General features: G+C 40.6%; 1 protein-coding gene across 1 annotated transcript; it reads left to right on the top strand.

Moving 5' to 3' along the window:
- The first annotated feature begins 1,414 nt into the window (after nt 1–1,414).
- Nucleotides 1,415–25,638, top strand: btaf1 (B-TFIID TATA-box binding protein associated factor 1). Its single transcript, XM_022743765.1, has 38 exons — nt 1,415–1,792; nt 2,908–3,031; nt 3,259–3,373; nt 3,692–3,835; nt 5,633–5,832; nt 6,874–7,007; nt 7,300–7,429; nt 7,561–7,629; nt 8,015–8,104; nt 8,181–8,276; nt 8,860–9,036; nt 9,256–9,396; nt 9,513–9,637; nt 10,616–10,736; nt 11,716–11,820; nt 12,072–12,221; nt 12,789–12,931; nt 13,089–13,263; nt 13,387–13,590; nt 14,218–14,638; nt 14,838–15,022; nt 15,110–15,266; nt 16,338–16,447; nt 16,567–16,768; nt 16,941–17,089; nt 17,837–17,989; nt 18,473–18,594; nt 19,349–19,516; nt 19,687–19,764; nt 19,851–19,980; nt 20,089–20,230; nt 20,364–20,494; nt 20,850–20,972; nt 21,468–21,620; nt 22,246–22,457; nt 22,565–22,724; nt 23,093–23,263; nt 24,565–25,638. The coding sequence occupies exons 1-38, from the start codon at nt 1,779–1,781 to the stop codon at nt 24,712–24,714; spliced, it is 5,574 nt and encodes a 1,857-aa protein (XP_022599486.1). The 5' UTR covers nt 1,415–1,778; the 3' UTR covers nt 24,715–25,638.
- Nucleotides 25,639–27,617: the final 1,979 nt, after the last annotated feature.

The following is a 27,617-nucleotide window of genomic DNA, read 5'->3' as shown; positions in this document are numbered from 1 at the left end:
ATCATCACATTTATGGCAGAAAAATAGGACTCCTCCTTTGGGATGCTTAAACTTCTGAGAAAGAAATAAAATCTGTAACATGAAAGTCTCCCAATTTAAAAGACCATGAAATATTATGAGGACAAACTGAGAAAAGGTCACCCATAAAGCCATGCCTTCTTTTCCTGGTCTCTCTACACTAACATTTCAACTTTGAGTAAACTACTCACATACACAGCTACGGAAATAAAAGGGTGTGTGCACCAACCCCCCATAAAGTTTCTTATTGCTCCAGTAGTTTGTGAAAAACATTGTGTTGTATTGTACTGCTGTAATGATGAAAGAGATTTAGTAAACTCAAACTGATGAGTTTGTCACGAAATTACAGACAAGAGTCAGTAAAAACTGGCACGACAGCAATCAGCTAAATGTAAATATTCATAGTTTTTTGAATGTGTTGGTTTAGATCTGTTTTAAGCACCATTTATCTGAGGACCCTCTGCAGTCATATGAAGGACATGCATGACCTCAGGAAGAAAACTAGAAAATGTACAAGCAAGAAAAAGGAAAAAGTCATAAGGAAAAAAGTCAGACATAATATGATCAGATAAATGATTTTTTTTTTTTTTTAAATTGTTGTAAGGTGTGGGTGTGTGTGTTCAGGTTTGTGTGACTGTGTCTGATAGGTGTACTGACAGTTGTGTTGTCATACTGCAAGGACAATATAATATATTATTTGCATACTGAAAATACTACATCTGTAAGATGCCAGCAGCACAACTTTTGCCCACTTAATTGTCTGCATATTTGCCCAGCCGGATAATCCTGCTTAAGACCACCAAAACAGCAGCTATCAGAAACACTAAGCATGATTAACCTTTGCTGAACACCAATGGTTTCTAAAACACCATTCTCTGCCATTGTTAACTCAAGGCTATGCAACGGATTGGAAAGCCATTGGCTCCTCACGACCATGGACAGCTCAGGCTTCACTTGCAAAAATAAAACTGTAAGCAACGTTAATACAGCCAAAGTATAGCGAAATAAATGTAAAAACAATTAAAGCAATTTGGTATACAGAGCCCCAGTATTCTAATTCAGACAACATAAATTAATTATATCTGGCTTGCACATACATAAACGTATACATAAGCACGCATACCTAATTAAGTAAGTGTTATTTTTTGTTTTTAAATGCACTAGAGCCACGTTAAGCTCAACAATGTATCTAACATCAATGAGGGAAAAAATATAAACTATCCCTTTTCTTTTTTTTCTCCTTTCCATTCGTTTCCTCTTTTAACGTGCTTTTTGATTGGCTCTCCCCGATGCTTCCAGCCAATCAGCCTCCGCCTGCTATGGAGGAAGGAATAAATGCAAGATGGCTCCTCATATAAAAACAGTCTTCTGGGTCGCCCTCAACGTGCAACAAAATAACTCTTTACATCTTATTAGGTTAAAATATTTATCCGCGAAGAGTTCTGAAGGGTAGCTTGAGCTATAGATTGATATGCGTACGGTACTCGGCGATATTTTGTGGGAGAAGATACCGAAGAGACAAGAGGGGTAACTTTGAAGCCATGAATTGGTGGTGAAGTCACTCTCTTCGGTAGACAGAGTTGGGGTGGCCACAAGCAGAAGCCTGGGCCTCGGCTAGCTAGCGGTAGCTGCTAACTAGCTAATGACTTCATCTACTGTAGCCTGTAACATTGGAAACGTTAAACAGAAAAGAGGAGAACGCCTCAAATTACTGGCTGCCTGTTGAATGCGGGACGTGAAAGGCCATACATTTTTTGGCCATGGCTGTATCAAGGTAAGTTTGACTTACGCTCATACTGACTCGGTTCTGTCTCTCCGACTTTCATTAACAATTAGCTAGCTAACCTGCTAATACCTGCTAGCTTTTGATTTGGCAAAGAATGGCATGGCGACGGCTGACTAACAGCAGCCAGGAAGCTAACAGACCAACGTTATGGTGTAACTTAGTCACTACTCGTGGTTTGAGTTTGCAGGCCGGGGACGGACTGGGCTCATAAGTCAGTTTGGACTCATGTTCACTGCAGGTGCGAAGTGTCAGTTAAAATTAATTTCACACTTAAGTGTCTCCCAGTCCTTTGCTGATGCTCTGCCGTTAAATACCGGTTAACTAACGTTACAGTGAAGTTGTGTCAGGAAAGCCAGTCTGCAACCATGAGATACCTTCATTTGTTACCAGTGTACAACAAATATTGGTAAACGGAACAGGAACCCGGTTTACTCAGTGCAAATTTTAACACAGCAGCTTGTCAAGTGGTAAATTTGCATCCTGCCCTTGATGCTCACATCGTGGTAATATTTAACGTCATTGCTAAATGCACCAGTGTTATCTTTGGCTTACTTAGTTTTGATGTGGTCTCAGCTAGTGCTTTCCGTTTTGATTGTTGTGATAATTCCACGTGGTGTCAGTGGTCTTTTGCATAGCAAATAGAGTAATCTGTAGTTCAGCTTAAGTATTACTGGTATCTGGGGTCACGCCCCGTACATCCCTAATCCACTCCACTTTATTAATAGACCGCTAATGACCTCAGTGAAAGACCAGGATCATTAAACAGGTTACCTTGGTGCAAAGCCAAACAATTAATAATAGAGAACAGTTTCATCCATGGGTGCATGTGTTACATTGAGAACATTTGCGATAATGAAGAAACCTTTATTTTATCTTTTTATTTATTCAGAATTAAATGAAAAAAACAAAACAAAGATCATATTGATTGAGGTAATTTATTCTGGTTTTCTGGTTTTGCTCAAAGCTTGGAAGTGGTCCTCGCACAGTAGAGCATCAAAAATTGAAGAAGAGGAACCAGGATGTTGTCTGTTTTGTGCTGTGCGTTGTGCATTGTCTTTGAGGTTTCTGTTGAACTTGTTTTGTTTTTTGTAACCTGTCTTTAGACTTGATCGTTTGTTTATCCTGCTTGACACCGGAACAACACCAGTAACCAGGAAAGCAGCAGCCCAGCAGCTTGGAGAAGTGGTCAAACTGCACCCGCATGAACTCAACAACCTCCTATCAAAAGTGTGTGTTTGATGTATCGTCCTAACAGTCTATCATCAGCCTCCAAGATAATGTCATCCTCTGCATATTTGAAAATATTAATAATGGGGGGTGGGAGGGTCCCCAATATCTCAACAAAAGGACAAAAAAGTTTTGTGTTGGCCATTTTACTTTCTCTTTATAGGTCAGACAGTTTCAGTCTAAGTTGTACATGTAGTAAATTAAATCTATTTTCTTTCAATTACAAGGTCTTGACCTACCTAAGGAGTCCCAACTGGGACACTCGTATAGCAGCAGGCCAAGCTGTAGAGGCCATTGTGAAGAATATTCCTGAGTGGGACCCGGCACCCAAGCCTAAAGAGGGTGAGCTCTTAGACTTGTTCACTGAAATACTAATCTTGTGGACTCTGGGTGGTGCGTATGTGCCACATCAGACACTGGCTTTTTAGTTACAGTAGATGTTTTTGTGAAATGATATCAGGCTTTGTTGTATACCTTGGGTTTAGTTAACAATGCATGTGATGTCAGTTGTTTGTGCTGTTTTAGTTCAGTTGATTGGTACTGGAGGGAAAAGATACCATGTCAAATTTATCTGCATTAGTGTAGAAGTGGCCTCAGATTCATTAAGTAGGTAGAGGGACAAATGTGCAGTGATGAGACTTGTTTGTTTGTTTCCTGTAGAGTCTTGTGAAGACTTGTCACCAGAGGACTCCTCCTGTGACCGGTTGAGTTTCTACCACTTTGACATCTCCCGCCTACTCAAACATGGGGCCTCTCTGCTGGGATCTGCTGGGGCAGAGTTTGAGCTACAGGATGACAAAACTGGTTTGTAGTAACATCAAAATTAGCACACTTTTACACACACGTTGAAAAAAAAATAAGAGAATGTTCCATTGTGTCAGTTTTTGTGTAGGTTTGCAAATTGGCAGGTTTTAAGTCTGCGCTTTCCAACCTGTGGAATCTGTCATGACATCGTGCACCAGGTTTACTCCCCACCTCCATCACTACACACACTTGTAGGTAGTGATATGTGGTAATTAACTGAAGAGGGGATTACAGCAACATCACCACTAATATCTGGAGCTGATTCTGATGCAAACAGAAATACCACACAACCAGCAAAGCCTAGGTTTCATTTTTTAATGAATTTAATGGTATAGATTTTAATGATACCAATACTCTTACTGATACTGCTCATTGATCTGGTACTTTAGTTCTTTTTGGGGTTTTTTTTGTCTTTTTTAATAGGAAAAAAAGAAACAGAATTAACATTGTTTTTTTTGTATGTACTGTATATAAATTAAGATTCTTGGGTAGCAAACTCCAACATTATTATTTTTTTGAAAAATCACTATCATACGCAATGTGGCTATTGAAATATTTTTTTTTTTTTTTACAGCAAAAGAAACAGACGTATTTTGAACAAATCACTATTATAGTCTCTGATTTAGTGATGAAATGTAAAACGAATGTAATGATCTACTACAGGACTTTTTCTTCGACAGTCTTTTAACCCCCGAATCACTAAATCCACCCCTGAGTGATCTGAAGCTGAAACGGAATTTCTGAACGACAGTTCAGTTGATGCTCTGAACATTCTGATTAATGGTTGCTTTTAATCATTAACCCATGTTCATATAAATTAACTCAGTGTGTGGCCTCCAGACTGCTAACATATTTAACATATCTGGAGAGACGACAGATGAACTACGAGCTAGGCAAAACTGCATTTCTCCGCCTGTACGTGATGGACCTTCTCTAGATGTTTTGATAGATTGTTCGTGTTTCTGCCCTGACATGCAAAAGACTTGTTGCACTTGTGGCAGTGAGCACTGTCAGCATCGACTCCAGGGAAATGTAACCACACTTTTGAATGTTTCGTTCTCTCCGCCCTTGTCACCAAGAGGTGTGTGTGTGGGATCGATGAAAATGCATCATAAACTATTGTCTAAATCAGAAACAGAGTTGCTGAGATAAATTGTGCGAGATAATTTTTATGTGGCAATAATGAAGAGGAAATTAATTTTCTTAATTTCCCCTGTATCGAGAGTAGAACTAATAACGTCTGATCTTATCGATACTGCGGTCTTTAGTAATTAAGCTGCAGGGCCTGTTTTTTAAAATTGGGTTTCAGTACCCATCCCTACATCCAGCTGGGCTATGTAGTCATGACTTTGAATATAATTTGAATAAGGAAAGCTACTCATCCTTATCTTTTGTTGGTCATTTGAATTTGAACATTTTGTCAGTTTGTCTTTTTTTTTGTATTGTTGTACCAATAGTTGTTTCTCTGTGACTTGCTTTCACTTCTAATTCAAGGTGCCCTGTGCTGTTGAAGTTTACTAAATTTAGCAACTTCTAGGTGACTTTCAGGGTTATTTCTGCTACTGTTCCTGTATTTATTTGTGGCCCTACCTTTAATCAGTTTGCCTCCTAGCTGCATATAGCTCCAGAGTGACACTATTGTGTGTACACACACACACACACACACACACACACACACACACACACACACACACACACACACACACACAATGTTCCTCACACAGATACAATGTACCCTTCCTCCATTTTTCCACCCTATCTAAACTTTTCCCCTGACTTCCTGTCATATGTTCTCAGGTGAGATGGACCCTAAGGAACGCTTGGCTCGCCAGAGGAAGCTTCTTCAGAAGAAGTTGGGTCTGGACATGGGTGCTGCTATTGGAATGGACACAGAGGAGCTGTTCAATGACGAGGACCTTGACTATAACTGTCAATCCACTGGTCTTAGAGCCCATGGAAGCAAAGCTACAGCTGGATCCAGCTCCCGCAACCATGTAGTGGGTCTCAAATTTAAACTCTTAGCTTTGACTCAGCAAATTCTTTGAGTATGCACTTTGTGTCCTTTGGTGGTTCTTACTGCATGCTGTAGCCTTGGATGGACTCAAGTTTAAAAATAGGTGAAGATAATCAGAAGTTTGTTGCAGGAAGTGGCTGCCTGTTGTCGGACAGTTGAATGTTGCTGTGTAGTGAGTAGTGAGTGATATGGTGGTTTAAGGTCATGGCCTTAACTAACTTATCTGGCCAACTTGAATGAAGTAAAGACCAGAGAGGCAGGCTGACTTGTGTTGCGAACACAGAGGCTGTGAAGTGCAGAGGCACAAATGTGACTCGTGACATGTTATGTTAATTTACACCTTTTGCATTGTAGCACTAAGGCTTGTCTGAACAGGATGTCTGCTCAAAGAGCTGTATAATGGTCATGTTGATTGTGTCATCTTTTCTTTGGCCTGACAGTGGTTTTGGTGAATCAGTTGTTTTTTTTTTTTTCCTCAAGCTGTTATGAATCAAACCTGGTTGTTTTTTGTGTTTCCAGTTTTTTGTCTGTGTGCCTTTACTGGGAAGGGCTGGGTCACATTGTAAATTGTTCTGTCATTGTTGTCAGTGTAATAATACAGTACAGTGAACACCTTTTATATATCTGCTTCATTGGTATGTCGTTCGTCAAATGTGCCACAAATAATAATCCTCTAAACTTTTTGTGTGGCACAGGTAGCTGCAATGGAACCGGCAGTATGGGGCTTCATGAACAGACAGTCTGTGCCTGCATAAAGTCCTGTACAGTATAAAACAATAAGATGACTTGTGCATGAATAAGCAGGGGGATTGTAGTTAGTCTATAAGAGCCGCTGTTGATTTGGATGGGGGGGGTTAGGTTCACTTGAAGCAGTATTGACCACTTAGAGATTCATGTTTTTCTTTTATACTAGAGAATTAATTTGTTAAATGATTCATTCTGTACTGTTCTATATTAAAGTGTATCCAATGATGTCAATGTTCGTTTAATAATGTATAATCAGCTCCACTGTTTTTGTTTTCAGCCTATTCATGCTGCTGAGTTGATTGACTCAGAGTTCCGGCCAGGCATGAGCAGTCGTCAGAAGAATAAGGCTAAGAGGATGGCTAAACTAGTGGCAAAACAACGATCCAGAGACATGGATCCAAATGAAAAGAGGTATGATTATGCATACTGTGTATCTACAACATGTTTGACTATGGTTGCAGAGTGTTATCGTCATATTTCATCTAGATCTCTTGAAATACTCACCCAGGTAGATATAATTATACTGGGTCTGAGAGAAAGTTATACATATTGAAGAATCTTTGTTTCTTCATATACAGCAAAATGTGTATTTTGTTGTCAAGGTTTGGACCCATTTCGTCTTGACAGATCTGGAACTTTTATATGTAAATTTGATTAGTTCTGAAGATAAGATTATTTACTTTGTGATCTCTCTGTCTTTTAGTAACGATAGTTTTGAGGGTGAACCTGAAGAGAAAAGAAGAAAAACCACCAATGTAGTTATTGACCAACCGGCAACAGAGCATAAAGTCTTAATCGACAACGTTCCAGATAACTCCAATCTTTTAGAAGAGGTAAAAGAAGCCAATAACTCATTAATGTCAAGTTTTCAACAATTTCATTTCTATGACTGGTATAAATGACAATATATAAACAGTGCAAATTCTATAAAGGTGAAATTGATGTTCGGCTGTATTGTCTTTAGATACATGAGTGGCCTCTGGAGAGTTTCTGTGAGGAGCTATGCAATGACCTCTTCAATCCTTCATGGGAGGTAAAAACAAAGCATTTTTTAAATGATGTGATACTTCATTTTAACTGATAGTACACAGTACACAGTTGAACATGAGGAGTTGGGCTGAGTTAAAGGAACAATCTGTTGTAAACACCAAAACATAAAAATTCAGGATTGGGACCTGTTACCAAATTTAAGTCTCATAATTTGTGTGAATAATCTATATATAATACATTGATTGTTTATATAATACACACACACACACACACACACACACACACACACACACACACAGCCAAAGAAACTTTGATCCTTTTTTAAGTTGCCCTCAAAATGGTAAAAACCTGCTTATAAAGAACCACCTTTTTATATGATGCTGTGTAATGTAAACAAATTAAATTGTATTGTATGTGGTTGTTTACAGGTTCGTCATGGTGCTGGTACAGGTCTTAGAGAAATCCTTAAGTCCCATGGTGCTGGTGGTGGAAAGCTGGTGGGAAGCACTGGAGAACAGGTATGTTTTATCCTTCTCCTCAGGGTTTTCAACATATCGGTGAGAATTGAACATGACATGAAGTCTTTCGGTTTAGATGTTGCGGCAGCATCAGGAGTGGATAGAGGACCTGGTCATCCGGCTCCTCTGTGTCTTCGCTCTAGACCGCTTTGGGGATTTTGTATCTGATGAGGTAGGTTTGTTTGTTTTTGTTTGTTCAGAAAACTGAACAGGATGTCTGAGGAAAAGTTACTGACTGATGTATAATTATTACAAAGAAATGACCATAATCAATGGTCAATGGGAGTTGAGCAGATTAAGGGACATTGTAGTTTTATATATATATTTAAGTAGTCATTTTGTGTTTTCCCCTTGCGTCCCATGTCTCGTCATTAATTTTATCCCTGGCAGGGTGAAAAACTCTCTGAAACATTATTTAGTTCAACAACAGACTTGAAATGAATCGGTGTATTGACCTTGTGTAGTTTTGGTTTCAAGGTGTGTTAACAATCTCCTTTGGGCATACTAGTACATCTTGATAAGAGGTAATACAAAGCCCTCCACTGAGAGTTAAAATAATGACACTGTTATGAATATATCACACTGTAAGGAATAAGTAATCAAACAGCATCATGTGTCATATAAATGGTGGCTGACTGGCCTACTTGACAAGTGTCTGCCAAATATATTCTAACCAGTTATCCAGCTAGTCTGAGTCTAACTAGATGTCCTCCTAAATTTATATAATCCAATTTATACATCTCTCCCTTTTTCAGGTGGTGGCTCCTGTCAGGGAAACGTGTGCCCAGACGCTTGGCGTGGCCCTTCGCCACATGAATGAAACTGGTGTTTCCATGACAGTAGATGTCCTGCTGAATCTGCTTAAAGAGGACCAGTGGGAAGTCCGTCATGGAGGGCTGCTAGGGATCAAATATGCCCTGGCTGTCCGACAGGTACCACCTGTTCTGTGTGTACACGATGAGCTGTGAAATAAGCATAGCATGGTTCTACAATGTATTTGATTTGAGCGCCATATGGTCATGAATACAAACTGTGGGGGTAGGACATATGTGCTCCTTATAGAGAGATGTCACTGTAGAGGCCATTCTTTCTGATCTCACAGCCATACATTTGTGGTGATCTTCATCTGTCTCTTCCATTCTGTTTTTCAGGACTTGATCTCTGTCTTACTGCCCCGGGTGCTCCCGGCCATCACTGTAGGCCTGCAGGACCTAGATGATGATGTCAGAGCCGTGGCAGCTGCATCCCTCATCCCTGTGGTAGAAGGCCTGGTACAGCTACTGCCAAATAAGGTCAGAGAGGCAAAGAGTACCATTAACAACTGAGTTTTAGTCTCTGTTGTAGTGTGTCACATCCAGGTTTTATTTTCAGAGGTCTTACTTTAGTTGTAAAATTCTGTCTCTCTCAGGTACCCTTTATAGTGAACACACTATGGGATGCTCTTTTAGACCTGGATGACCTCACTGCTTCCACCAACAGCATCATGACATTGCTGTCATCACTGCTCACCTATCCACAGGTCCGACAGTGCAGGTTAGTTTCTGAAGGTAATTTAATAAATACTGCAGTCTGAAAATCATTCTTATTGATTTCTTCAATAATAGGAGACTCCAAGAGATTTGTATTGTAACTGAGTGAGGAAGTCACTTCACTGACAGCACAACATGTTGTAAAATTGGTGTGACCTTTAGTAAAAAGAAGTAATTTGACATAAGATAGATGCTAGATTTCATAGGTTGTAGCTGTGTAAACTAGAAAGTACAGTAGTAATGTTTTACCATGAGAAATTAATAGATGTTGATTTCAAAATACAAATTTCCTGAAACAGAAGGATTCATAGCATAAAAGTCAAATGAATGACCTGTTGGATAAATTTGGCTGACTCCAAGCAACAGTGAAGTGTGAGAAGAGGGGGGGGAAAAAAGGGCAAGGGAAACAGTGAAGAGTGCCATGAGGGGGGTTGTATTGTGCAATGCATGTTGAAACTATGGTGAAGTCCAGTGTTTTCATGAGATAAGTTTGCAGATTTGTAGCCAAATCTGATTCGAGTATGTTAAAGTTTCGGTGGATTAGAAGACATGCGATTGTGTGACATGTCAAATGCAGTTATGCACATTGTGGCCTTGGCATATAGAAGCTGACTATTGCTCATCTGTTTTGTCATTAAGCTGAAGGGAGGCAAATGATCTCCTCTGTATTGTGTGGTTATGGAGTCGAGTCTCACCATTGTGCCAGGAGGTTGGCAGAACTTCATTTGATCTTTTATTTACATAAAAGCGCACAGTCAGACAATGCATGGCCACCTCTGAACAGACTTGCTACAAACAACACACAATTAGATGAGCACTGAATTTTGATTCTAAGCAGAGGTTCAGTGTGTAACCTTGTAAAAATGCAATCTTTTATTCAATTTGTTTGTTTGTTTTTTTTGGGGTTTTTTTTAAATGACAGTGTTTCATGACCTTTCTTGACTGTATATTTATATTGATGCACTTTTTTTGTCTACTCTAGCATGCAGCAGTCACTAACAGTTCTGGTTCCTCGGGTTTGGCCATTCTTGAGACACACTATATCATCAGTACGACGTGCAGCACTGGAAACCCTTTTCACTCTGCTGTCTAAGGCTGACCAGGTAAATTTGACCTAGAGGTATTGGAAATTCATGTTATGTATGACAAAATACTTGTTAATTTTTCTACATACTGTTTTAACAAAGTGTTATACAATTGGCTTATTTATCTTCACAACAACCAATGTTATATTCACATTTTTTTTGCTGGACTGTAACAGCAGGGCTGAGAAAGTCAGTGACTAAGTGAGTGATCAAATTTCACCATTGGTCAGCTGAATGCCGCGTCACTGAGTCATGATGTTACACTGCTGATTGGCTGGCCGAGAATTGAACTTTCCACATTGGTCATTGCTGTCAAAATGAATGGGGGGTGAATAAGCAGTGTTGCCAACTTGGCACATTTGTAGCTAGATTTTTCAACTTTTCAGACCCCTGCAGCAACTTCTTTCTTTTTCAGAAAAGCACACCATGACAAACCTAGCACAATTTTGGACAAACCTAAGCTACTTTCCTTGGAGGAGAGTCGCCAGTACTGCTCCATGAGCGAGAGGCACACCTCTCTCTGCGTCCAGTTTGTTCAGTGAGTGGCAGGGAGGTGGAGCAGCAGCCTGGTACCCAGACAGAGGCTGTGCATTGTTCAAGAGACAAAATAAGAAAGATATTGTCACTTTAAGCTTTATCTCTGAGTGATCAATACAAGTAAATATAGGTGAAATCACAGCAGTCTTTGTCTTTAATTTATGTGTTTTGGTGATTTTGTGATTTTTTGTAAGTCACCACATCATGGTTATAAAATCAGGATTTAATGGGCCACGTTTCAGTCACTATTTCAAACTTGTTCCGTTTTCTGTCAAACAGAAAGAGATAACAGCTTTTTTCGGAATTCAGCTGAATTAAAATATTGTATATGTGAGCACAGAGAGTAGGAGAGAAGCAAACAGATAAAGAGCTGAAAGCAGCTGACACTAGGCTGAATGCAAAAACGATGTGATGATAACAGTTGTTTACAGCATGCATGTGGTTTATGTATTTTGTTAAGAGCTGTGCATTGTGGATCAACCCCATCCTACAAGATATGCTCCGGCACATCTTCCAGTCCTGCATACTGGAGAGCAATGAGGAAATCCTTGAACTGATTCAAAAGGTTTGTTGCATTACCCACATTATAATTTCCTCTGAGAGGTAAAACTAATAAGTTGACCTACATTATGACTATTGTTTTAAAAAAAAAAAAAAAAAAAAAAAAAAAAAAAAAAGAAACATTACAATTCCATTTTAAGTTTTTATTTTTTTTAATTTTTTTTTTCACTTTCACAAGTCTCATTTTTCATTTATTTTATATGAATGACCTTTTGGATTTTGCTTTGTTTTGTTAATGCGTGTCCTTGTGTGCAGGTGTGGATGGAGCTGCTGTCTCAGGCGCCACATCAGTACGTGGTAGCAGCCAGCTGTCCATGGATGGGTGCCTGGCTCTGTCTCATGATGCAGGCCTCACACATTCCTATTGACCTGAACATGCTGCTGGAAGTGAAAGCCCGCTCCAAGGTTCATAGCAATCAGACTTGTACTTTTATTCTTACATACTTCTTGTCTCAGCTGATCTTCACTATTTGTGTGGGTGTGCAGTGGTAATGTCAGTGTGATATGTCTGTGAGGATGGTAGGGGGTTTCTGTTGCAGAGTTTACCAAAATGATGCAAGTGACTTCACATCAGACAAAATTAATGCACCTCACTGAGGTTGATAGGTGGCAGACTAGCAGACAGTGTGAAGGTAACAGAAGAATCTCACAGCCAGGGCTTCTATGTTTGGTTTTTAAGCCAGAGGAGCTCCTGTAAGGAGCATAAAAATACAGCAGGGAAGTCACGGTCAGTTTGTTTAATGGGGTGGGGCTGATTGCTGAGGGAGAATGAATGCAAGTTAGAGATGAGAACAGCTTTACCCTGCATGGACCTAACTGATTCAACATGCTTGTATTTAAACAGAGAAGGAGAAACACATGTTAATTCAGTGATGGCTATAAGCTGCTTGTTACTTTGCCTGCCCAAAGCAACATTTATGATGAACTCCATTTAATTAAGGCGTAATAAATAATGTTTTGCTGATGCAACAGGACAAGGCTGGTACAAAGGCACGTCAGGGGACCAATCAGGTGAAGGAAACGGTCCAGGAGTACATAGCGGGTGCAGAGACGGTGACAGATGACCCAGTGACAAGGGACTATGTAGTGGTGCGAGCTCGCCTCATGGCTGCCAAGTAAGTTTGGGTTGTTGCTTTAAAAGGAAAAAGTTATCTTTAGGTGAACTTGTGACTTTCTCTCAAAGAAAATCTTGAATTTCTTGAAAAATTGTTTTTAAAGATGCTAACAGTCCTAACGGTGTTTCCCTGCTCTCTTTGTGTCTTTGTAATCCAGATTGCTCGGGGCTCTGTGTAGGTGTATCTGTGACCCTCAGCTCAACGCTGCATCTCAGGAGATCCGACCAGCTGAGTCTTTAGGCCATCTGTTGCTCTTCCACCTCAACTCCAAGTCTGCCCTGCAGCGCATAGCTGTGGCTCTGGTGCTTTGCGAGTGGGCTGCACTGCAGAAGGTGAATAGCTTGAGCATTGAGTTTGTTTATTGTCGAATCATTATAAATTGTTTTACCACTTTTTGGATGTGGTATGAGCATAACAGAATGAGGCATATTTACCTTTTCCAATTTCTCTCTTAGGATTGTCAGGTGGTGTCATCCATGGTACAGCCTCGTCTTCTGGCAATTCTGTCTGAGCAGTTGTACTATGATGAGATCGCCATCCCCTTCACACGCATGCAGAATGAGTGCAAGCAGCTCATTGCTTTGCTAGCTGATGCCCAAATAGACCTTCAAGACCGCCTCAATTGTAGTGTTTTCACCATTGACCAAGCCAATGAACTGGTAAGTCAGTCCACACATGCACATACATATGAACACATATGCAGCTGAAGTTTTTCACCACCCACTCTCATCCTGAACTCAGTAGAAATGAGGTAAATGGAGAAAGAGATAGATCAAACCTAAAGCAGAACTATATGTGATGTTTTTGAACAGGCATGTGAACCTACTAACTTCACCCTGTGTCAATAACTAACGTCCAGTTTTGGGTGTTAGCAGTGTAATTTAGCTCTTCAGATGCACTGTAATTTCTGAAAAATCATCAATCGAGTCTTACTGTTTAATGTTAAAGCTTTATAAAAAATAAATTGAAAGAAGACAGAAAATTTGCATATCATTACACCACTAATTGGAACAATCTGTCCATTGTAACTGTATGAAACAACTCATTGTTGTTTTAGTGTCATCACATTTAGTAGGTGGCTGTATTTGGCTGCTATTATCATGAGTTTTCAATCTTGTCCAACTGTAATTTGTTTTCTGTCAAGGTTTTTATTTCCTGAACTGACAGCTTTGGTATTAACGGTTTGGTACAGCTGATTCTCAGCTCCAGAGGTTAATGGATATTGCACTCTGTAACCGATCGTTTCCATTCCAGTCACTCAGTTTCTCCTCTCGCTTGTTCCCTAGGTAACCACCATCTTTACAGAGTCAACAGCAGGTCTGAATGTGAAGTCTAAACAGTGGCAGGCGCTGGACAGTAAACGACAGCAGGCTCAGGCAACAGTGCTGGAGACCAGCACAGAATGGCAGCAGCTGCATTTGCGCGTCCACATGTTCACGGCATGTGCGGTGATTAACCTGCAAGTGCTTCCTGACAAGCTCAACCCACTGGTCAGGCCTTTGATGGAGGCCATCAAGCGAGAAGAGAACACCTTGATTCAGGGTTATGCTGCTTCTTTTATAGCCAAGCTGTTGCAGCAGTGTGCTGGACGCTCACCATGCCCCAACCCCAAGATTATCAAAAACCTCTGTGCCTCGGCCTGCGTGGACTCTTCGGTCACACCCTCATCTGCTTGCCCCGTACCCCCCACACAGGAAAATGCAAAAGGTAAGAGCCCTTGAAGCTTTGGCTTATTTTCATTCGTTTTAAATAATCTGTCAGTTTACAGCAGGATTTCAAAATTGACATGGTGAGTTTGGCTTTCTGCATTTGTAAAAAGAAAAGAACAACAGCCCTCTGATCATGTGTCAACAATGAAGAAGTGCTTGCTTGCATGCTGTTCACTCTCTATTTTTCATGCTGTTAGGTGGTGGGTTAGAGAAAGACGGCATGCATCACATGGTCAACAAAACCCGCGGCATCATTACACTATACCGCCACCAAAGGGCAGCATTTGCAATCACTAGTAAGAGGGGCCCAGCACCTAAAGCCCCAAAGACCCCCTCCACAGAGCTTCCTCCTGGCAGCACTATCAGCACTGATAATGACGAGGTACAGAGGGTTACTGAAAACATTTACCTCACATTTAGCTTTGTTTACATGTTGTGTTTACCCCTTTTATGTTTTTCTTCCTTTCAGAGCAAAAAACCATTTCTTATTCAAAGAAGAGGGGCAGAGTTTTCCTTAACAACTGTTGCCAGGCACTTTGGTGTAGACCTCACCAAGTCTCTGCCGTACCTCTGGGAGAACACAGTGGGACCACTCAGGACAGCAGTGACTGCAAATCAGTGCATTGGTATGCTGATTGGTTTAATCAGATTTGAATCTTTGAATCTTACACTTAAAAACTTATTTTTTGCCAAATAGCAACTTCCTCTCTACTGTTTCTAGTGTGTTTTGTAAAAAGGTCAAATACTCTTCTAGCAAGTATTAAAATGCATCATAATTGGCTTGTAGTCTTCTGGCCTTTAATGCAGCTTGAATGCTGCTAACTGTTGCAATTAGTTCCAAAATTCAGTTTAAACTTGTAGTTTTTATAGTAGTATAAATATCTATGATCAATATCAGCTTTGTCTTTGTCTATTCAGTTCACTTTACTTCCTCAAGATAATCCACTCATTTGTGTACTGATGTGGATACTCATGTACAGTCCAGAACTTAAGGTATTTGAAAAGTTACCCAATTTTTGTTCATCAGGCTCTGACCTTCAGCACATTTAATTTGAAATGAAATAATGGATACTACACTAAATTGCCATGTCTCAGCTTTTATTTGTTTAGTTTTACATTAATATAGAAAGATCTGTGTGGGAGATGTAGCCTTCTTATCATAACAGCCCACACAACAGCTCAGGCCATTACAAAACGAGGTGATGACTTTGGGTAATGTCTGTGTGTTTCTGGTCATGAAGTATCTTGATCGTTGAAAAGGAAACATGTCCACCTCATGCTGCCAGGAAGGTTTTTTTCCTCACCATGCAATAATTTTCTGCTTGTACACAAGACTTGTGCTCCTCTGTCGACCAGCCTGTTTGATATTTTCTTGTTTTCCTGTGCACACCTGCTTTTCGAGATCCAACAGTTGATTTTGGCAAATCAACTGTCTTTGATAGATTTTAACCTATTTTGTGAGCTGTTTCATGCATGAAATAATGTTGAAGTGACACACGGCTGCTCAAGAAACATTTAGTAGGCAAATGTGCAATTACTTTTGAACCCTTGCAATTTGGGCCCAGGTCTTAAAACTGCTATATCTCCAACACTATTCTTTCTGTATTGACATGAACCTGGTCAAATTAAAGGTGAGACTGTCCAAATGGTCTGCATATAGTCAGTAATGATAAGTGTGTGTCTCTTGTGTGTTCTAGATAGGCAGGTCCAGCTGGAGAGGGGAGACACTGCAGCCCAAGAACTGGTCAACTCTCTGCAAGTTCTGGAGGTCATGGCTGGGGCCATGGCTTCTGAACTCAAACCTTTGGTAAGACTGACTCACCAAGATTGTTCTCTCATACTTTGGGACAACTACTGGAATTTAAGCCTTTAAGTCTTGAATGAGCCTTGATCAAATGTATCTGCTCTCTTTGTGGTGTACTGTAGCTATTGGAGCACCTATCACATCTGTTCACCTGCCTGCAGCACCCGTACACAGCGGTGCGTCACATGGCAGCACGTTGTGTGGGTGTGCTCAGTAAGATAGCCACGCTGGAGACCATGAACAGTTTCCTTGAGTGTGTACTCCCCTGGTTAGCTGCTATTGATGACTGCACCAAACAGGAAGGTGCCATCGAGGCTTTAGCCTGTATCCTTCACAGACTGACATCTTCAGATTCCATTGTCATGCTCTTGTACCTAGAGCAATTTATTTCATAACAAATGTGCAGTAATGCTCTTAGGGTGAAGAAGGTGTGGGCACCTGCAGTTGTTGCTGTATAATTTCTGTACAATACTTTCCTTGACCAACATCTCACCAGGTGTGATGGAGCAGCTGGATGTGGACATCATACCCTACATTGTGCTGCTGGTTGTACCAGTTCTGGGCCGTATGAGCGACCCCAGTGATAGTATTCGTTTCATGGCCACCCAGTGTTTTGCTACACTCATCCGGCTGCTGCCACTAGAGGTAGGAGCACTGAAACAGAAAGGGCTGTATGGCCACTGATTTCCTGAATTCGATTCAATATTGATTCAGTTAGAGATATTTCAGTTAAAATATACATTTACTTGAATGAGATTTTCAGAACCAATGCTGTAAATTGTTCCTCTAACCTGGTGCATTATTAAAGATATTAATGTTTACATAATGAATGGACCGCAATGCAGTTACATTAATTCACTGTTTAATTTAACGTGACCAACAGTTTGGACACACATCTCAAAAAATAACAGCTAGGCATGTAACGTGCATTGCTGGTTCACGCAGCTTCTTCCGATACCGGCTTCTTGCTCATCTTGCATATGATTTTGTCCAACTCTTCGCTGTCTTCAGAGTTTTTTTTAATCTGAATAGCAACCATACATCTGCCTTAAGGCTCTAGACTGGTGCCCTCAGTGGAGCCATGTCTGCCATGTTTTTGTCTCTCACATCGCCAGATCTCATGGTGCTGGAAGGGTGGTGATGAGACTCAAGGACCATAGACTGTAAAAGACGTATATTAAAAGATGATCTCTGGATTTTATGAATTTATATTATTCAAATGAAGATTGATTTGAATTAGAAAATTAACTTTTTTAAGACCAACCCTGAACAGAAGGCTACCATGCGTTTTTAATCAAACAAAACAGACCAGTCATTATTTAATGCACTGATATCATGTCATTATTAAGTGTTCTGCTTCTGAAGGTAACAGTTTTTCCTCTTATCTACTAGGCGGGTATACCAGACCCTCCAGCCATGTCTGCTGACCTCATCCGTCAGAAAGCCAGAGAACGCCACTTCCTGGAGCAACTGCTAGATGGAAGAAAGTTGGAGAACTATAAGATCCCTGTGCCCATTAAGGCTGAGCTCAGGAAGTACCAGCAGGTGTGTGCCAGTTTTCTGGGCTCATTGCATCTCTGCGATGCCCCCTCGAGCAGTAAAAGAAGGATTAACAGCCTGTGTTTTTACACATTTAATCAAATGTTGGAACAGTTTAGTGTTTTGTGTCTGACCTGCCCCTTCACCTCGAGACCGAACATTTTTCTGTCAGATTCAGGAATGAGGTTTTGTTTTAAATGCTGCAGGCTGGCGATGTAGACAACAGAGATACTGACAACATTGTTTTCCTCACAGAGCAAATATAAATCTGTCAAATGGAGATTGGGTATGTGTGTGGGTTCTGGCTGGAAGTGTTGGTTGCTTGCAGCTCTGCTGAGACCAGCCATCAATCTCTTTAATGGAGCAGTGCAGAAATCCAGTTTAAAAGCTTCTCCCATTGTTGCTACTGTGGGGCAACACACCGCTGCCAGGTCCTGAACAACTCAACTTTAACGGACTCAGGAGAAAAGTCTCTGTTTCATCTTGCAGGATGGAGTGAACTGGCTGTCCTTCCTGAACAAATACAAGCTGCATGGGATCCTGTGTGACGACATGGGACTCGGCAAGACGCTGCAATCCATCTGCATTCTGGCAGGAGATCACTACCTCAGGTACCCAGTCCAAACAACACTATTACTGGTAGTACTGTTTGATATGGTTCAACTACTTTGAATCAGCACACAGACTCAGCTCCTCTGTCTTTTGACAACATATATTGAACCATTTAGAAGCAACATCACACACTTGGCTGTTCACTATAGAACATGTGTCTATCTTGATTAAAAACATTTATAATTGAACAGTAAGACCTGTTTGTCATTAATTTAAGCTTTAATCTTTTACATGTCATCAGTGTCGCATACTGATATATTACTAATACTACTGCTGTTTCAAAATCAGAGGATTCCTAACCACTTCAACATAGTTTAAGGTTAAGACTTGATGCTTTCTTTCCTAATTTTTTCAAGTTAATATAAACAATTGGCAATGCAGAGAAAAACCTTATCTCTACAGGAGGCTGAGTTCTTGTCAGTCATCTACGTGTATTGACATCAAATACTATCGCAAGTCAACAGATGAAATTTCTCATTGAAGTTGAACCACAGTTAAAAAGCAAAGTTTGGCTAGAGAAGGAAAACGATGAAAAAGCATTGTATAAGATGTTGTTCATTGATGACTAAAATGCTACGTGCAGTACTGTCAAACAACAGACAAAACAGGGTTTGACAGTTTGAACATCAACAGTGATGTGTCCCAGTTTTGATGTACTTGTTTGATCCCATCTTCATCCTGGTTCTTTTTTATGTTTTAATTGCTGTGTAAGTAAACCTGACTCAGCCTCCTGTTTGTGGTATGTCTGTTCAGGGCTCAGGAATATGCCAAGACGAAGGCTGCAGACTGCAGCCCCATGCCCTCCCTGGTCGTATGTCCCCCCACACTTACTGGACACTGGGTGGACGAAGTGGGCAAGTTCTGCAGTAAAGAATACCTCAACCCGCTGCACTACACGGGGCCTCCTACAGAACGAATGCGGTGAGGATTAGTCAGTTTACTTCATTTTTACGTTTTCTTAAATCTGAATAATTTGTTTTCTGATACAGATTGGGTCCATTATTGTATATTACATTTTGGTACAGCTAACATAACAATTTGATATCCTCTTGAGAGAATCGGTGAAGCTGAATGAACATTTACTTTTTCAGGTTGCAACACCAAGTGAAAAAACACAATCTCATAGTAGCCTCTTATGATGTTGTACGGAATGACATTGACTTTTTTAGGTGAGTACTGTTCCAGTTATAATGAGTCTGTTTTGTGTTTGGGAGGAAGGCATCCTGTTGTAAAAGTGTCTCTTCTAATTTTTCAGAAATATCAAATTCAATTACTGTATTCTTGACGAGGGTCATGTCATCAAGAATGGGAAAACCAAACTTTCCAAAGCCATTAAGCAGTTGGCTGCCAACTTCCGAGTCATCTTGTCAGGAACACCCATTCAGGTTGGACGCCATCTTAGATCTCACTTGAAATTGGTCTTTGAAACTGTAGTTCTTTCCTTGTGTGTCTGTTATTCAAATCATGGCTATTTAATCTCTGTCTATCCTCAGAACAACGTCCTGGAGCTCTGGTCATTGTTTGACTTCCTCATGCCGGGCTTCCTGGGAACAGAGCGGCAGTTTGCTGCTCGCTACGGTAAACCGATCCTGGCTAGTCGTGACGCCAAAAGTTCCTCAAGGGAACAGGAGGCAGGTATGTCAGCTATCTGTCTGTATATAAAAACTGGCATTTTCTCTCTTTATTACTTTTACAACATCCTATTTCTACTATGAGGCTAATTAAGATGAGGACATTAACTGTGTTTAATACTGGTTTGTCCCTGTAGGTGTCCTGGCAATGGAGGCCCTACATCGGCAGGTGCTACCCTTCCTGCTGAGGAGGATGAAGGAGGATGTCCTCCAGGACCTTCCTCCTAAAATCATTCAGGACTATTACTGCAACCTGAGTCCTCTACAGGTACTCTTGGCCCCTAATGACTCTAATCTAATGGTCAATTCCAGTGCACACAGCAAACAGCTGGTCTGTCACTATTAACATTGGGGACCTGCATATTTTACCTCTTGTTCAAGTGCCTCAGCTTTGCATTTTTCTTGCTGAAGGATATAATTATATAGAATGTTTTATTCTATTGACCTAAAGTAGCAAATTATATTAGTCCAGCTAAAGGCCTCCATGGAAGTTTAATGCACTGTAAATGGGCTGAACGCTTAGATGATTCTACTAGATGATTCTAGCATTGTGACTATTTTCCACAGGTACTACAACTGGATAATGAGTATAACAACATGTTCTGCTGTCTCACCACCCGCAGGTTCAGTTGTATGAAGACTTTGCAAAGTCTCGAGCCAAGGCCAGTGTGGAGGACAGCATCTCCATTGCCTCTACAGAAGAGGAGGAAAAGCCCAAACTGAAGGCCACAGGCCATGTCTTCCAGGTGCACATTTTTTTCTAAATGTTTATTTCTTGCGGACGTCACATGTAAATCTGCTCGACAACAAGAGCTTAATGTGCCCTGTGGAGGGTACTTACCAAAATGCATTAGAGTGTGTCCTTGAGCTCTAACAAATGTGTTGAGTGCATTTCCCTCCTCCTCCTTTGTGCTCAAGACAACCAAAACAGGGAGTAACTCATGAAAAACTGCTTCATAGTGTTACTAGAGTTCAAAAACTCCAAGTTACCTTTTTAAGTGATTATGCAAGTGTGGTTTTTCTTAGAAATAGTTTTTCTATTCCATTCTTTCCAATAATTTTTTCTATTCCATTCTTTCCAATAATTTTCTTGGATGAAAACGTTTGTCTTACAGAGCAGATGTGTAGTGGTTTGGAATCAAAGCATTCCTTGTTAATACTGTGTATGCCTTTATCTTTTCATAAATGTTCCTCATTCTCACCATGCAGTCACATTGTCCTTCATATCTACATTTCTTCAGGCGCTGCAGTACCTGCGAAAGCTGTGTAACCACCCGAGCCTGGTGTTGACTGTGCAGCATCCAGAGTACAAACGCATCTCTGAGCAGCTGGCAAGTCAAAACTCCAGCCTACGGGACATTCAGCATGCGCCCAAACTCTCTGCTCTCAAACAGGTAATGCTGAATGTCTGCTTTCACATCAGCTACACCACATCACTGCTGCCCGTATGGGCCGGAGTTTAGAATATGCTTCACATTGTTGTGGAAAATCTGAAGTAAGAATCAAGATTTAGGTCTGTCTTTATGGGTTTCATTCAAATATAACATTTGCAAATGGGCTCAGCACTTATACAGAGATCAATCCAGCATCCTATACCACAGCAAACAAAGATGTGGGAGTATCCTCCCCTAGTTGGCAGCTTCTGATGTCTGGCTGCACAGACAGGTAGTTGTAAATTCTCAGAAGGAAAAACAAGATATGCGGGGCAAGAATGCAGATAAAGAAATACTCCTTCACCACAGTCGAGGGCAATTCAGCTCTAACTGGAACTGTCAGTTCAGTATTAACTACAAAGGGGTTAAAATTAGGTTACATGAGAGCGCACATATGATGGTTTCAATCTTTCCCATCACAATAAGAAGACAAGTTACAAATAGTTACACTTAGTTGTTTTCTTTTTATCACACATTACCTTCATGAAATGAACTGAGACTAAATGAAAATGAATGCGTGTTAAAGAAATTGTGTTTAATGAAGACATTCCCTGATGATCAACTTGTTACACCCTCTGTTCTCCAGTTATTGTTGGACTGTGGTCTTGGTGGAGGTGGAGGATCGGAGGGGGGCACTGAGGCAGTGGTGGCCCAGCATCGTGTGCTGATTTTCTGTCAGCTGAAGAGTATGCTGGACATTGTGGAGCATGACCTGCTGAAACCCAAACTGCCAACTGTCACTTACCTGAGGCTAGATGGCAGCGTGCAGGCCGGCCTGCGCCACTCCATCGTCTCCAGGTCATACAATCGCTTTACCATCAACAAATGGATTTATTTAATAACTTAATTGTGACTGTGAGCTTCTACTAAAGTCTGATCCTGTACCCTTGGCTTTTTTCTCTCAGGTTTAACAATGACCCATCCATTGACGTGCTACTGCTGACCACCCATGTTGGTGGTCTGGGTCTGAACCTGACAGGAGCAGACACTGTGGTGTTTGTGGAACATGACTGGAACCCCATGAGGGATCTGCAGGCCATGGACAGAGCCCATAGGATAGGACAGGTACTGTTGTTGGATACACTTGGCATACAGCAGAATAAAGAACACACACAGCCACATATTAGCAATGTCATTGACTACTACTGTTTGCATCTGGATCATCATTTGCTTTGATAGATTTAAATTGCATAAAGATGATGCTGAACTCGAGATGCTTCTGCAGCTGCCACAATAGGAAGTAACTTGTTCATCAGTGTTTCCTTCATGCATTATTAAATATGGCCTTTAAACAGCCTTGGATTGTATGACATTGCTGCTCTTGTCTGAAACCAGTGAAGCAAAATGCACCAAAATGAAACAGACAGGGAGGCAGACTGTCCCACACGTCTCATACATGCTGTTAACATTCAGCATTTTTTGTGTTTGTGCAGAAACGGGTTGTGAACGTGTACAGGCTGATCACACGAGGCACACTAGAGGAGAAGATAATGGGTCTGCAGAAATTCAAGATGAGCATCGCCAACACGATCATCAGCCAAGAGAACACGAGTCTGCAAAGCATGGGCACAGACCAGCTCCTCAACCTCTTCACCCTCGACAAGGTGAGACACAGACTAGATGTCAGGGAGCTAAATTCACTATGTTTTTGTCACAATATCAGTTATGTAGGTGTTTACACTGTAGTTTGTCTTTGCTGTCAGCACAGTGTAAAGTGTTAATGTCTTTGCATTGCTAAAGGCTTTGGACAGAGACAGGTTGCAACTCTAGGAAGTTGAGAGTAACTCACAAGTGTCCTAAATTCATGATGGGCACTGTGGTCTGATCATTCTTATAATAATGGAGGATAAGGTAAAATAAATTATCCCACAAAATAAAATAAATTACACAGTAACTTTGTCATTTTTTTTAATCAATTAAAAACAAAAAGCATACATTTGGTATTGACATCGAGTACGTGCATACAGTGGAGTCTGAGGGCAAGTGGTCTCAGACCTTTGGGCCCCACCGTATGCTATTAAGTAAACTGGTTATTGTCTGTATTCCTCAAAAGCCTAATCTGTTAAACTTGGTAAAATTGGGTGTAAAGACACCCGTTATTAACAATATTAATATCTGGAAAAGTATCTGGACATCGTCTCTGGAAAAGGGAAAACAGGTTAATGTAGGTGTAAATAGAAAGGACTGATGATCAGATGTCATTACCTGGATAATTTATCCAGGTGCAGATCACATGTTAGTACAGGTGTTAATGAGGCCAAGGTTCCTGCAGCTGGTTATAACAGAGATTTCCTGCTTCACCTTAAACAAAGATTTCCATGGTTGAAAGAAGAAAGAATTGCACATTTCTAAGAAATAGACCTTCAAATTTCAGAGCAATAGAACAGAGGTGCTAATTCACACAGGAGAGAAGTGGGGCCCATAGGTGTCTTTGAGGGGGTTCCTAGGGATCCCCAGTGAGAAGGGGAATCACTTATTTTCCCTATAATTCCATCCATAAATAATACAAACACAGAATGTACAATATTTTGGTCATGGGTTTCAAACATTCTGTAATAAAACATCTAAAAGCTAAAATCTTATCAGATGGGGGTCTGTGGTCTAATTTGTGTCAGTTTAGGCTCCTTGATGTGAAAAAGTTTGAGAACCACTGGTTTTGACCATCATTTAGTAACTAAAAGATTTGGGAGATGAGAATTATCAGGAGTGAAAACCCTGCGGGAGTTTATTCTGTTTTTGTGTAACAGAATGTTTGTCCATTTGTGCAACTTAGCCTGATAAGAAAAAACCATCTGACAGAAGCCTGGTAGCTGACATTGCTATGTATCACTGATATACACACTTCCTCGTGCATGTCTTGATCATCACGTTGGGCTTAACTTCCTGGTGTATAAATGTGTTTCAGGACAATAAGGGTGAGAAGGGTGAGCAGACGGCATCGACCTCAGGGAAGGCCTCGATGAAGTCGGTGCTGGACGGCCTGGGAGAGTTGTGGGACCAGCAGCAGTATGACACAGAGTACAACCTGGACAGCTTCATGCACTCCCTGCAGTAACACCCCTCGCTGCCTCCATGTGCTGGCCAAGCAGGTCCTGGTCAGAGCCTGAGGAGACCCGCCCACTGCTGCAATTATCTGTCCCACTCCCAAGCCCACCCCCACACCATTAAACAGGCTAACCATAAGGAGTCACTCATAGCTCTTAGTTACAGTACATGTCCCAAAGCAATAACTAAAATAAGAACTAAATCTATATTTTAGTGCTCCACAACCCACTGGTCTGCTGTAACAGTGTTGAAACATTTCCTTCAGATGTTTCTGAATGTTGTCAGAAATCTCATAATTCCTTGCTTAGAGCAACCGACCAGGTTGCCAACAAACGTTTTACAAAACCGCTAACAGAATATAAGGTATAATGATGATGATGATATACCATTAACGACACATGTCTCCAGTGTTGGTGAACAGCAGCCTCACCACTGCACAGTGATGTTACTCTGCTCTCAAGCAAACAGTGTATCATAATTCTAGTTATCCTTACAGCACACTGCCCTCCTCTGACGTTGCATTGCCAAAGTATACACCGCTTCAGACGCCATTACCCAGTTGGACCTCCTTATCTACCCCTCTACCCCCCCACCCCTCATCACAGAGTCTTAAAAGCACTGCTGTACCCAGACACGCCTGTCAACACCTCTCTGACTGATAGATACAAACATGTTTTTGTATGACAAAGGGAACCAGGGCAAGAGTGCCAGGCTCACTGGAGAAACCACAGGATGTCATCAGTGTTCTGGCTTTTTATAGCACACTGGTGACTGCTGAGCTCAGGAGCCGTTAGTGCTCAACAAAATGACTCCCAGCCTCCAGGTGGCACTAGTTTTTACCATCTTCAGGAGAATCTACTCACATGAGCTGTGGCCATCGAGAGGCTTTGGTGGAGGATTGGATCTGTGTGGTGTCCAGTTGTAAAAAAAAAAAGGAAAAAAAAGGCCTGGGAAAGCACTGCACTTGAAGCAGCATTACAGAGACTGAACATGGGGCCAAGCTGAAACTGGTACCTGAAACCTGTCACAAGTATTTTAAAAGAATAATAGACTTGTACATATTTCTGTAATTGCTGCTTTTTGTTTATGATCGTGGAATTGTAATAAATTCTACAGACCTTTGAACTACATCTGTTTTTTCTTTGTATGTTGTTGGCGATGGCCAGTAGATGGCGTGGTTGTACATCCAAGAATAATAATACTGATTTAGATGCCAATGAACCTCTTGACACAGAGATACATATTAAAGGACCACTTCCTACTTTATTACACTACACACTCGTACTCTACAAAGGAAAATGTTAGGAAAGGATGCAGACACTGCAGCAGATAGTTTTTTCGTCCACATTGGCCTTAAAGTTGAGACTCAGAGCTGATTCTTGACCAATTGAAGTTACTACATTGATCCTGTGGTGACTTTAGACTGCTTCAGTTTCCAAGGTCAAGACTGAACTTCAAATCTTAGCTTTTAAAACGGCATGAATAGAAGTCTTTCAAATGCTCAGGAAAGTGGAAAATTGTATGAAGCAGAGACACGCCATGATGAACTGGAATCTTATAAGCAACCAAATACCTCATTGTATAATCACTGCTGAATATATATTATAATTTAAATACTGCTAAACTTGTATCTCTAAAAACTATCAATTTGAAAATATTTGAATTCTTTCAAGACAAGTTCAAGTTCTACGGTATCAGAAACTTTTCAGGTTCACAGGGTTGGATAGAAAATCGAAGAATGTGGGGTTTCCAGTTGCTGTGATGACTTTTTCACCTTGAATTTTAGTGTCTGAATTTTATCGATCTGCTTTGAGCAACTTTTTTTTCTTTTAATCTTAAATCAGAAGGTGAGTCAATTCAATTAAAATTGAATATATTCAAGCAACTTTAATATAATTTATTTTTAATACGAGACACTTGAATTTGCTGAATCTGAATTTGAGAACTCAAGGGAAGAAAAAAATCCAGTTTTTGAAATGATGCTCTTCAGACAGATGGATTTTCAAAGTAAAATACTTCAGTTTCACTCCCGAGGAAGCTTGTGTGATTCAGTTGAAAGCTCCAGAACAGCTACTTGACAAACCTTGTGGTGAAAATGTTTTGTCAGATAAAGAAACAGTTCATGATGGATGGTTCATCACTGCCTCACCATCTGAATCTCAAGAATGAATCCACTGTACAGAGAGAGCAGATGAATGAATATGTGTTAAGTTGCCAGGGGCGTAATGCAAAGTTAGTACTGGGCAGCTCTCTGGTACATAAGGGGACAGAGATGGGAAAGGATGCCATGCAAAAGACCACAAGGTTTCACAGCGTCATACAACTACGTTTAATAAGATTTGCTTATTAGTACAGAAAAAGGAAAAATTAAGGTGGGAACTACAAACTTTGAAGCAGTAGTAAGCATTAGCAGCATCGAGCTCCATGTTTTCAAATCACAGTTATACTGCAAAAAAAGTTCAGACAACCATAGGTCCAAGTCAACAGTCTCAAAAGCCTCGCCAAGATAGAACCAGTGTTCAAGTCAGGAAATAAAAACCTAGAAAATAAAAGCACAGACGCCTTCATTAAAAAAAAGAAGAAAGTTACATTTCAAAAGTAGTGGGATGTTTGTAAAAAAAAAAAAAAAAAAAAAAAAAAAAAAAGCACATTACCAAACTTTTTTCATCTATTTTGAGATCACAACATGACAAGACCTACAGTGTTTACCTACCCAGAGAACGCCCATGAAGCAGAAGTGAATATACAGTTTACTATCCAAGTCTAGTTACATGAAATACATACGTATATCTATAGAGAGGAATATATAAAATGGTTGCCATCTTCCAAATCATGATCTTTTTCATTTGCACATACACTTTGTTTTATAGTTCAGGTATAAATTCTTTTGTTAAGTGAAAGAAAAAAGAAAGT

This window comes from Seriola dumerili, unplaced genomic scaffold (assembly GCF_002260705.1).
Source record: "Seriola dumerili isolate Sdu_G_001 unplaced genomic scaffold, Sdu_1.0 BDQW01000073.1, whole genome shotgun sequence".
In the NCBI taxonomy this organism is placed as follows: Eukaryota; Metazoa; Chordata; class Actinopteri; order Carangiformes; family Carangidae; genus Seriola; species Seriola dumerili.
This window is presented reverse-complemented; position numbering and strand designations above follow the sequence as displayed.